The 13479-nt window shown below is 36.2% G+C and overlaps 1 protein-coding gene across 1 annotated transcript in view; it reads right to left on the bottom strand.

Annotated features, from left to right (window-relative positions):
* Positions 1-467: 467 nt before the first annotated feature.
* The window catches only part of SPRED1 (sprouty related EVH1 domain containing 1), a 124439-nt gene continuing 111427 nt past the window's right edge, over positions 468-13479 (bottom strand). Inside the window, exons 6-7 of the mRNA XM_027971661.3 lie at positions 8135-8236; positions 468-5476 (exon numbers count right to left, since the gene is read on the bottom strand). Of these exons, the coding sequence (XP_027827462.1) occupies positions 4826-5476; positions 8135-8236 (753 nt within the window). The 3' untranslated portion in view covers positions 468-4825. The remainder of the gene's footprint in view (positions 5477-8134; positions 8237-13479) is intronic.

Genomic DNA, 13479 nt, shown 5'->3' with positions numbered 1-13479 from the left:
ATGCTTGATCTTTCAAATAAATATAAATGTAATAAAGCAATTAAAAAGTTATTCTGGTGTTTAAATACATTATGATTTTTTGAACACTGTCCTAATAATTTTTCATTTATTCTTGCTTATAGTACTAAGTTAAGTGAAATGCTGCTATTATGATATATATGTGTGTGTGTGTGTAAAAGAGTAATAGTTGCGGGTTAAAAATTTCCCACATATCATTTAATGAAGTTAATCCAGATTTAGTTGTAACATGTTCCAAAATCAAATAATGTATCAGGTAGCAAACTACAAAATAAATCTGGAGACAATCATGAGTGAATAAGTAAGTCATTAAAATGAACTATACATGAACTTTCAGTTAAAACATACCTTAAAATTATGATCAAAAACTTCCATTTCTATTAATGCTTTCTCCTTTAAGAATTATTAACTCATAGTTTGCTAACCTCTAGAAGAGTAAGAAAAAGTCCTTTTATATTTCATGATAGGTTTAATCAGGTAATTAAAACAAATTCTTATGATATCATCTGATATGTCCAATTACATGGGTATTATGTAACAAAAACAGTTACAAACTTATATATGCATATTTACATTATATATCCCAAACTGGCAAGCTAGTCAACTATATCTAAGGAGATACATTATGGCATGAGTTAAACAATTTTTCATTGCTTATTAGAAAGAATGCAGTCAAGCTTTCAATGGAAATAATATACAAGTGAGGCACTTTTGAGGTCAAAAATAGAAAGCAAATGACACTACATACTGGCAATGTTCACAAAAATCTATTGTGTATTTTAATACAAAGGCTTTTCAACTAGATTATTCTTGAAAAATCTCAAAACTAGCAACTTATGCAATTTAAGGAGCTTTCAGGAACAATGGCTAACATCAGTGTATCAAAGCATATGAAAGTTTTATAACCACCTGGCTGCTAGGCAAACAGTACCTTAATACCTTAAAGCCCTTTAAAAAAAAATTTTTTTTTTGGCTTATATAAATTATCTCAGGCTGTGATTTTAGATGTTTTGACTCACTGAAAAACACCTTATGGTGCTATTATTGCAGAGTATAGACCAATCTCTTTTTTTTTGGTGCAACAATGATGCAAGTTTCTAGTGCTTCCCCATATACTTAGATATGTGATCCTGGAAATCAAGAATGAGAATATTTAGTTAAGAATTTATGTTTTCCAGGTAACAAGCTTTCAAATTTTTATGTAGTAAAATGTTATATTTCATGTCTCTTTGGGCTAAAATAAAAAACCCAATCTTAAAACACATATTCCAAAGTGTATCACAAAACCTAAAGTAAATTTCCATAAAACAAACATCCTTAAGCTTCTCTGAATCTGGAGGGAAGTACATGTTTCCTGCATTTTGGAGACATATAAATAATAAGAATCATCTCTGTGGTGTTCACTTAAGAGGGGCTGGGGAGAGAAAAAGAAAAAGCAAGACTTACCCAAGATATCAGATGGCACTATACACATGAATTGAAAGTGCATTTGTATTACTTCAAAAGTTCATTTTAGGCACTGCTGAATAACCAATAAAAGTAGGTAGTTTTAAGTTTTCCCCTTTAAATTCTAACCCTTGCCCAATATCATCCCAGAGACACACACACTCTCTGAAGTTGTCATGATGAAATACAGTGACATTTATTTTTTTCTAAAAAGTTCTCCCTGACTGGTAATGGGAGGAAAAGAATACCATTTTAGCAATGGCTTTTACAAGTTAAAAGAATTGGTTCTATAAATGCTTCGGCACATCCATTAAGTTTGATTGCCAGTTCCAAATATTGATAAATATTTAAAACAGGATACGTAAGAAAAAAAGTGCTTAAAATCTTTCAGGACCAATAAGACACATTAGGGAAAAGACTGGTTTTACAGCTCTTTTGAGATATTTCTTATTCCTGCTTTCTCCATTTGGAGGTGGCTGCCCCTTAAATAGCCCTTTACTGGCAGTTATGATGAACCCTGTCAGATCCCAACTGCCACCCTCAAGTATGGTCTATAAATCATCCAGTAGGTGGTGCTGAAGTTACATACCTCGTATTTCTTCAGAAATCAAGTGATTCCCCTGTCAAGTCAGAGGAAAATCATTTAAGAATTATTAATTCTGAACAAGCCATCAGATCAAAATCTTGTTTTCACTTTTGGTATTTACTATTACTTAAACAGTTTTGCTTAGCCATTTGCTTATACTATCAGATTAAAACTGAAAAGATTTTAGAGGACAAGCCAATTGGCAGTGTCAAATCTGTACGCAGACTGAGAAAATGCTCCCAAACATATCTATACACATGTTTAAGAATGAGAAATTTAACCTATTCATTTATTTTCACATAATAATTCTAATTTACTCAAGAGAAAATTTCCACATAAGGGATTCAGGTAACATTATGAGTTAGCCTTCTAGACTGATTTGGAGCCTTGGTGTGTTAAACTATAAAGATTCAAGGTAAAATAAAAACCATTTCATCACCGTAGTTTTTAATGAAGAAACTTGTTTAAAAATTGTAAAGGAAAAATTGGGGATGGGACGGAAAGATCTTAGCAGCAAAGTGGTTAAACAAATTGAAAATATTAATGCACAAACATTAAAATATTAAAGCATATATGTTGCATATAAAATACAGTACAGAACCAGGAGTTGCACTATACTGATTAGTGCTCAACAGAAGAAATGATTAAATTTGTTCTTCCCAGAAGTATATACACAGTTCATTTCCACAGCATTTTCCTATATAGCCAGCAAGTTATTTTCTTCAGTTATTCACACCTGCTCAAACCTGAATTATAAACTCAGCACTTACAAATATGAAAATTCAGTCACAAGGAAAACCAGTATTTCCATTTTATCAATAAAAAGTAATTTTGAAAGTTAACAGTCTATTCTAGGAAACCAAGTTTAGCTGAAAACTTCAGGGATGAAGATCATCTGGCGTAGCAGCATCCAAATATATAAACAGTAAAAATAAGACTTAAAACCGCTGCTACGGTGTCATGTTTTGGACTTAGTTCAACCAATTGATTTTTAGTACAAAACTAGAAATAACCTCTTCTTCATAACATCTATAGTTATCAATATATTTTTCTTCTTTTCAATGTGAAATAATACTTCAAGATGATCTATATACACAATGTTGTCAGTTCAAGCTGTCATATAAATATAAATGCTTTCTTAAAAAAAAGTATTTTACAGACAGACAGTGTTATGTACATTGTTCAGTTTGATCTGGGGCGAAAGAAAGCTAACACAAGCTTTTAAGTGTGATATGTAAAAAGAATGATTATGTAAATGACATTTTAAAATCTGCATAGAAAATGAGCTTCAAACAGTAGTGTGATTTTAATTTTGATCATTTCTGAAACTTCAAGCCATTAAAAAAAGGCACACTTCTCAACTTTATCCCTTTAAGGGAATGTTCTTTAGGAACCCCTTACTTGGTTAGAGTTTCAATGTAACACTTAAAAAAAACAGACAATTTGACCCCAAAGTACTTTAAACAGCTTGCTGGAACATTTATGCAACTACTCTGCAAATAAAACATCCAGTAGGACAATGCTCTGCAAGAGAAAATAAATTTAAACATATAAGATATTTCATTCAGGATGTTGGATTAAATATTTTTCTGGGGTAGTTTAGCACACTAGCATAATTTTGCTTCTGGTCAGTTTAAATAAAATGAGAAAAGTTATCATTGTTATGTGACGATAAGCACTGAGGATTAAGCTAAAATATTATTAACACAGCTGAACATATTCTGGATTAGCAGAATGATAAGTGGAAGTCTCAGGAGGAAACTGACTCTATCCAGTTGCACTTTTCACCTTGTAAAACATTTGTAAATGCAATATAGTTTTTTGAAAGGAGGAAATTCTGAAAGAAAACAACTTGCTGGTTGAATACCACAAACAAAACAAAACAACCCAAAACCTCACTTTTTCTATAATGTTTACTCAGTCTCTTTTTATATAAAAATAAGTGTTATGTTCCCATCATAACATTAGACAATTACATCTGTGCTTAAAAAAAAAAGTTGGTCACTCAAGGCTATTAGAATATTTTATAAGAATTTTAGATTACCAGAATGTACAGATATAACTCAATATAAACTGTAGCCAAAGGGAAATGACGATGAAAATATAAAATCATTCACATGGAATAAAAACGTTATTAACTAGATGAGTAAAATATTCAAAATATAATGGAATGTGACAGTAGATATATGTACATCTACTTCAGAACTAGGAAGGGGAAGAAAAGCTTTATATGTAATAATTCGTACCTTTTATTTAGTTAAATATAAACATTTGTTATTTATACATAAAACTGCTTTCAAAAAACAACTAATAAATGATTTAGTTGCACTTGTTTTACTTCTTACAATTCCCAAGTGTTAACTGTTCTTAGATTGAAATCCAACTGTCCCCTAGTGCACTTTTAGTTTATATCTTAATGAATTCAAACCTTTAAAGGTCCCATCACCTAATGCATAAATATACAAAAATGCCAAAAAAATTTAATCCCTTTTAGTTGGATCATATTTTATGTTCACTTTATATTGCCAATAACCAGAAATGGTTTCCTTTTGCAAATATTCTTGACAACCTATAACAAAACATGCCATGCACTCCAGGGAAAAAGGCATGGCGAGCATTTGTGAAACGCCAAGAACTGATGAGTTCTGCTTCCTCCACGTGTGGCCCCAAGGATACCAGGCAAGACTGCAGAATGCTTGCCAAAAGCTTCCACAAATCCAAGTTAGCTAATTCCTGGACACAAAGATTTTAAGCTCATTTCATCACTGGATGCTTTCATCCAGCAGCTTTATGTTTCCCACCACAGCACCCACACGCCTCACCACAACGATGGCACATTCTCAAAGGGACGTAGCAGCACATACATGGTACAATGAAAGACAAAGCTACTAGGGCTAACCATCGTAAGCAGAACTTGTCATCGCTAGTGTCACATGAACAGGGGTCAGAGAAATCTCCCTCTGAGTCTGACATACAATGATACAACATGCTCTCTGCACAGAGCATGCAACTAACTTGATATATGCATCTCTTAATAGGGTCTGGGGCATCTTGACATTTTCCCCTGCCATTTTCTTCATGATTAAACCTTTCCTGGCAGTATACGCAGCGAGATCGTTCACCATCTTCTTTTCTTCGTTTTGACTTCTTAAATTTTAATGAGGAAGGCTGTGTCTTAAATACCACAGAATCTTTGAGCGAACTTAACTTAGTTTCATCCCCACAAGAGTACAGATAGTCTGATTTTTTACTGTCTGGTTTAGAAAACTGAACACTGGAGTCAGTATCATCTCTCTCCAGGTCATTTTTCCACATGTCGGGATGTCTATAGTCTGCATAGCGGCGTATTAAGATATCGCGAGGGTTTATTCTGACAATCTCATCCTCATCTTGAAAGCTGACATGTCGAATTGATTTCAAAGGGACCTAAAAATGAAAGAGATGAAAATTTCAGTAACAATAAAGATTACTTTTATCGCCTACTTGCCCAGATATTTGGTCAATTAGTTTGCAAGTTTAAGTGAAGATGTTTCTTGGATGAGATTAACATTTTCAATGAGTGGACTATATAAGCATAACAGATTATCCTCCATGGCATAGATGGCCCTCATCCGATCAGTTCAAGGCTTTAATAATACAAAGACGGACTAAGAAAGAGCAGGAAAGAATTCTGCCAGCACACTGCCTTTGAATACAGACTACAGCTCTTGCTCGGGTTTCAAGCATGACAGCCTACTCTGAAGATTTTGAATATGTACCTATGCCATCATATAAGTAGGTCCTTCCAGATAGAGAGGGCTTCCCAGGTGGCTCAGTGAGAAAGAACCCACCTGCCAAGCAAGAGAAGTAGGTTTGAGCCATGGGTTGGGAAGATCCCCTGGAGAAGGAAATGGCAACCCACTCCAGTATTCTTGCCCGGGAAATCCCATGGACAAAAGGGCCTGGTGGGCTACAGTCCATGGGATTGCAAAGGAGTGGGACATAACTTAGAGACTAAACAACAACATCACATAAGCCATTCCTTAAAGTAAATGTCTTTCTCTTTATATATATATATACATATATATACATATTGTTGGTTCTGTTTCTCTGGAGTACCCTGACTCATACAGATTTCAGTAGCAAGGAGTGGGATGCTGTGCTAACAAAAGTGTGGCAATGCCTTTGGAACTGGATAATGGGTAGAGGCTGAATGAGTTTTGAGGTGAGTGTTATAAAAAGCCTAGGTAATCGTGAAGAGAGGCCTGGTAGAAACACAAACGTTAAAGGCGTTTCTGGTGAGGGTCCTGGATGGAAACGAGGAATAAATACACTTTTGGATGCTGGTGGAGAGACGACCCTTGTTATAAAGTGGCAAAGAATGCAGGGGGAATTGTATTCTAGTGTTTCATGGAAGGCAGAATTTGTGAGAGATGGACTTGGATATTTAGCAGAAATTTCTAAGAAAAGTGCTAAGGATATAGCCTGGTTCCTCCTTACCGTTTATAGTAAAATATGAGAGGAAAGTGATAAACTGAAGTGTAATTTTAAAAACAAAATAGAACCAGAACTTGAAGCCCTGGAAAATTCTCAGGAATGACACTATCACCAAGGGAGTAGGGCCACTTCCCTCAAGGGCCCAGAGGAATTTTGCCTCAGGATGAATCAAACTGAGTCTCACTCACACTTACATGGTATTTAGATGAGATCTTGGTGGTGCTACTGGTGAAGAACCCACCTGCCAATGCAGGAGACAGAAGAAGTGGGTTTAATCCCTAGGTTGGAAGAATCGCTGGAATAGGGCATGGCAACCCACTCCAGTATTTTTGCCTGGAGAATTCCATGGACAGAGGAGACTGGTAGGTTATAGTCCATAGGGTCACAAACAGTCGGACAAGACTGAAGTGACTTAGTACGCACACACTGGACCTAGAGATGGTACTAGAATGGGTTAAGTGTGGGAGGGGGGTTCAGGATGGGAAACACATGTACATCCGTGGTGGATTTATGTCAATGTATAGCAAAACCAATACAGTATTGTAAAATAAATAGCCTCCAATTAAAACAAATAAATTTATACTTAAAAAAATAGAATGGGTTAAGTCTTTCAGAGTGTTATGATGAGGTGAATATATTTTGCATGTGAGAAGAGGGACCAGAGAGGGTAGAACATTATGAGCTGAATTGTTTCCTCCAATTTCATATGTTGAGGCCTCAATCCCAGTATCTCAGAATGTGACTGCATTTGGAAATAGAGCCTTTAAAAAAGTGATTAAACTAAGGTCCTTGGGGTAGGCCTTAATCCAATTTGACTGGTGTCCTTATAAGAAGAGGAAATTTGGACACACAGAGAGTGAGACACCAGAAATGTGTGTGTAAAGAGAAAAAAAGGAACACAATCAGAAGGTGACCACTGACAAGCCAAGGAGAAAGGCCATGAAAGAACCCAAATGTATCAACACCTTGATCTTGGACTTCCAGTTTGCAGAACTGTGTGCAAATACGTTTTTGTTGTTCAAGGCACTCTGCGGTATTTTATGACAGCCCTAGCAAACTAACGCAAAGTACACATATTCATAGTCTGGCTATACAAGCCTCTGAAAATGACCAAAAAAGCACACCATACTCTCTCACCTTTCCGGTAGGCTGTTTCAGGCTAGGGGGGAAAGTACATCTTTTAGGCATAAATCAAAATGACCCTTCCCTTCACCCATACAAGCGACTAGTGTGACAAGACACAGTGACTAGTTTGTAAGTAAGCCCATGATCTAGGTTGGGCTTCCAAACTTTCATTCTCCAGACATTTGGAATTGTGGCTAAAAAAATCCCATGTGTGGACTAACGATGGAGTGATGGATGCAGAAAGTTACAACAATTCCTACTGGTGATAAACACACTGTGACAATCTCCCAAACTCAAACCAGAAATCTGGAGGAAATTTAAGTAATGAGGTTTATAAGTATATACAAAAAATAAGCAAGTTTATAACACTAAAAACTAACTCTAGTACAATTCAACTACATGGAGAATTAGAAAGACTGGAAATTTCACTCATATGTTAATTAGTTATATGCCAAAGCAGAGGATAGAACTAAGATTTCTTACCTTATTTTGGGACTTCAGGCCTCCACTTTCCTTGGGCATTTGCCGCTGTCCATATTCTAGACTTCTGTCCTGAATGTCTAGGCCTGGATGACTGAACATTATCTAAAATACAAACAATTCCTAGTTAAGTGACAAAAGAATACATTTCTTATTTTATTTTTAGTGAAACTATATATGTGTATTTCAAAACTCCATAATCTATTAGTAGTAAGGTTTTTCAAAATGGTTTTAATATAAAGTATTATTTGAGTCATCCTGTTTATTATTTAAACTCAGATCTTTCTCAATACATTTAAAATGAAATTTTAAAAGTAGCACACACTTCACTTCTGGTTTCAGTTTCAGCATGTAAGGAGCTGGAAGTTGCCATTCTGCTGCAATTACAAATAAAAAAAAGTGGAATAACAATAAAAATATCAACAACTCTTCTTAGATCCATGAAAGAGGAAGACAGGACAAACCCCACCCCTAAGACTGCAGAGACTCATGAGTAGAGATCACCATGGAAACCAGTGTCAGGGTAGGGGGAAAAAAAAAAAAAATCTCAACTGTAATTGACAAATTGCTGGAGGCTCAGGATAGACAACCGGGAGTTAAACACTCCTAGGGGAGGGGGAAGGCAGTAATTGTGACGTCCGTCTGCAAGCTTCTGTCAGTTTACCTCTAACAGCTCAACCAAGTTTACACAGTAAATATCAGAAAAATCCCTGCATGCTTCCAGCATGGAGAGGAGAGAAAGAACCATTATGAAATGTGCTGGAACACTGTAACAAGACTTGTCCTCAGGAAACACTAATGAACCAGAGCCTGACCTACTATGGTATTATCAGAGTCAGGAAGGGATATATACCCAACCCTCGTCATCTCAAACCACCTGATTCACCTAAACGGGGAGAAAAAAATATATATATAATTGAAATGCACAATCCAGAGGGAAAACCTTAGACTTAAAGACTGATACCTAATCATAACCATAGAATGCTTTCTTTTCTCACACACTTTACCACTGTATCACTAAAGGCTTATTTACAGCAGTTCCGTTACCCAGCACATTATGTCTAGCAATCAAAAAAATATTAAAAAACACACCAAAATGCAAAAATATATTCTGAAATGTCACAACAAGCATCAGAACCAGATATGACAGGGATATTAGAAACAGCAGACTAGGAATTTTAAACAACTATGATCAATATGCTAAGCACTCTAAAATATAAATTTAGCAAGATAGAATACAAAAACAAATGAGCAATGCAAACAGAGAGCCAGAAATCCTAATAAAGAATACCACCGCCAGCCCTGCCCCAATGCTAGAGATCAAAAGCACTAAGAGAATGAAGAATACATTTGATGAGCCTAGTAGACTGGACATGGCTGAGTAAAAAACCTCTGAGTATGTGAATATAACAATTTCCAAAATTGAAAGGAAAGAGAACAAAAAGTGGGGAAAAAAAGAACAGAATATTTAAAAATGGTAGAAGAATTAAAAAATGTGTAATTTTGTACATATACACAAGACAGAATGATCAGAAGAAGAAAAGAATGAAAATAACAAAAGAAATACATGAAATAATAATGACTAAGAATTTACCCAAATTAATGTCAGATGTCAAGTCACAGATCCAAGAAACTCAGAGAATATCAAGCAAGAAAATGAAAAAGAAAAGAAAAGCATCTAAGCATGTAATTTTCAAACTATAAAAAAAAAAAAACAAAGATTAAAAAAAATTCTGAAAGATGCCAGAGGAAAAATAATTTACTTTTAAAGAATAATTACATTGGACTTCTTTGCGGAAACCATGTAAACAAGAAGAGTGAAGTGAAATAGTTAAAGTGGTAAGAGAAAAAGTCCTCCAACCTAGAATTCTGTACCCTGTAAAATTATCCTTCAAAAGTGAAGGAGACTGGTGGCAATGTATTGGTGCAACCACTGTGGAAAAGAGTATGAAGGTTTCTCAAATAATTAAAAATAGAGCTACCATATGATCTAACAATTCCACTTCTGAGTAAATATCTGAAAGAAACAAAAACACTAACTCAAAAAGATATATGCATCCCAATATTCATGTGAAAGTTAAAGTTGCTCAGTCGTGTCCAACTCTTTGCAATCCGATGGATTATACAGTCCATGGAATTCTGAGGCCAGAATAATGGAGTGGGTAGCCTTTCCCTCGGAGAAGGCAATGGCACCCCACTCCAGTACTCTTGCCTGGAAAATCCATGGACGGAGGAGCCTGGTAGGCTGCATTCCATGGGGTCGCTGAGAGTTGGATACGACTGAGTGACTTCATTCTCCCTTTTCACTTTCATGCATTGGAGAAGGAAATGGCAACCCACTCCAGTATTCTTGCCTGGAGAATCCCAGGGATGGGGAAGCCTGGTGGGCTGCCATCTATGGAGTCACACAGAGTCGGACATGGCTGAAGTGACTTAGCAGCAGCAGCAGTACCTTTCCCTTCTCCAGGGGATCTTCCCAACCCAGGGATTGAACCCAGGTCTCCTGCATTGGAGGTAGATTCTTTACAAGCTGAGCCACAAGGGAATGGTCATAGCAGCATTATTTACAATTGCCAAGATATGAAAACAAGTGTCCATCAACAGACAAATGGATAAGATGTGGTGTGTTCGTACATACGCGCGTGTGTGCGCGCGCACACACACACACACACACAGGAATACCACTCAGTCATGAAAAAAAGAATGGAAATTTGACCTGTGCACCAATATAGGTAAACTTGGAGGGTTATTTCACCAAATAAGTCAGGCAGAGAAAAACAAATAGTATATGACATCACTTATATGTGGAATCTAAAAAATTTAACACAATATCGTATACAACAGAAAATAAACAAATTCACAGATACGGAAAACAAATGAGTGGCTATCAGTGGGGACAGGGAAGGGGCCAGCAACATGTAGTAAGGGGATTAAGAGGTATAAGCTATTATGTGAAAACAAACCTTAAATTAAAAAAAGATCAGTTTTTAAAAAGTGAGAGAGAAAGACTTTCTTAGGCAACAAAAATTGAGGAAATTTCTTGCTGGCAGACCTGCCTTATAAGAAACGTCAACAGAGGTTCTTTAGAGAGAAGGAAAATAATATAGGTCAGAAACCTGGATCTACATGACAATGGAAGAACATTTTAGGAGAAACAAGGGAAAATAATATAAACCTTTAATTTTCTTATTCTTAATTAAGCTAAGAGAGAGGTTTGCTCAAAAATCAGCATATATTTACATACCTATACATATACAGGTATATGCATATAAAGTGAAATGGATGACAGCAATGATAGAAGAAATGGAAGGAGGAATTAGGATTATTGCTAATATAGAGTTCACCCACTATCTGTAAAGCAGTTTAGTGTTGTTAAAGGCAAAGTAAACGAATGAAGTATAATATACCATGCTACCACTAGCCAAAAGAAAATACAAATACAGACAGAGGCAGCTTCAAAGCAAGGAAAATTACCAGTGATAAAGAAGGGCATTATATAATGCAGGGGTTAAATCCCCCATGAAGACATAATCTTTAATGTGTATGTGCTTAAAAACACAGCATCAAGTTACATGAGGCAACAACTGGTAAAACTGCAAGGAAATGGATGTACCAATTACCATAGCTGGAAACTTCAATATCCCTCTTTCAGAAATGGACAGACTCAGCAAGCTTAATCAGTAAGCACAGAGGTGAATGAAACAATACTTTCAAACAAGTGGATACAATGACATTTAAAGAAAACTTCATCTAACAAGAGCAGAATACATATTTTCTTAAGCTTACATGGAACATTAACCAAGACAGACCAGTCTGGGACATAAAATGGAGCTTAACAAACTTAAAAGAGTAGAAATCATACAAATCTGTGTTGTATCTGTGATCTGTGTTCTCAGATCAGAGGAATTAAACTAGAATTCAATAAGAGGATACCTGGAAAATCCCCAAACAAGTAGCAGCTAAACAACAGTTCTAAACACATGGGTCAAAGAAGAAATCTCGAGAAATCAAAGGTATTTTGAACTAAAAAGAAATGAAACACAACGTATCAAATGCTGTGGGATATAGTGATAGCAGTGCACAGAGGGAAATTTATAGCATTGAATATATTTTTAGCAAAGAAGATCTAAAATTAATAATCAAAGTTTCTACCTTAATTGTTCAAACTACCACACAATTACATTCATCTCACACACTAGCAAAGTAATGCTTAAAATTCTCTAAGCCAGGCTTCAACAGCACATGAACCATGAACTTCCCAGATGTTTAAGCTGGAGTTAGGAAAGGCAGAGGAACCAGGGATCAAACTGCAAACATTTGTTAGATCATCGAAAAAGCAAGAGAGTTCCAGAAAAACATCTACTTCTGCTTTATTGACTATGCTGAAGCCTTTGACTGTGTGGAACACAACAAACTGTGTGGAACACAACAAACTGTGTAAAACTCTTCAAGAGATGGGAATACCAGACCACCTGACCCACCTCCTGAGAAATCTGTTTGCAGGTCAGGAAGCAACAGTTAGAACTGGACATGGAACACCAGACTGGTTCCAAATAGGGAAAGGAGTACTGTATATTGTCACCCTGCTTATTTAACTTATGTGTAGAGTACATCATGAGAAATGCTGGGCTGGATGAAGCACAAACTGGAATCAAGATTGCCAGGAGAAATATCAATAGCCTCAGATATGCAGATGAGGAAGTGAAGAAAGCGAAGTAAACAGCTTCTTAATGGAAAGTGAGAGAGTGAAAACGTTGACTTAAAACTCAACATCCAGAAAACTAAGATCATGGCATTCAGTCCCATCACTTCATGGCAAATGAATGGGGAAACAATGGAAATAGTGACAGACTTTATTTTTCTGGGCTCCAAAATCACTGCAGATGGTGACTGCAGCCATGAAATTAAAAGACGCTTGCTCCATGGAAGAAAAGCTATGACCAACCTAGACAGCATATTAAAAAACAGAGACATTACTTTGTCAACAAAGGTCCATCTAGTCAAAGCTATAGTTTTTCCAGTAGTCATGTATGGATTGACAGTTGGACTATAAATATAGCTGAGCACTGGAGAACTGATGCTTTTGAACTGTGGTGGTGGTGAAGACCCTTGAGAGTCCCTTGGACTATAAGGAAATCCAACCAGTCCATCCTAAAGGAAATCAGTCCTGAATATTCATTGGAAGGACTGATGCTGAAGCTGAAACGTCAATACTTTGGCCACCTGATGTGAAGAACTGACTCACTGGAAAAGACCCTGATGCTGGGAAAGATTGAAGGCAAGAGGAGAAGGGGATGACAGAGGATGAGATGGTTGGATGGCATCATCAACTCGATGGACATTAGTTT

Source organism: Ovis aries, chromosome 7, assembly GCF_016772045.2.
Source record: "Ovis aries strain OAR_USU_Benz2616 breed Rambouillet chromosome 7, ARS-UI_Ramb_v3.0, whole genome shotgun sequence".
Lineage (NCBI taxonomy): Eukaryota > Metazoa > Chordata > Mammalia > Artiodactyla > Bovidae > Ovis > Ovis aries.
Note: the sequence above shows the minus strand (reverse complement) of the source record. Positions and strands in the feature narration are given on the sequence as shown.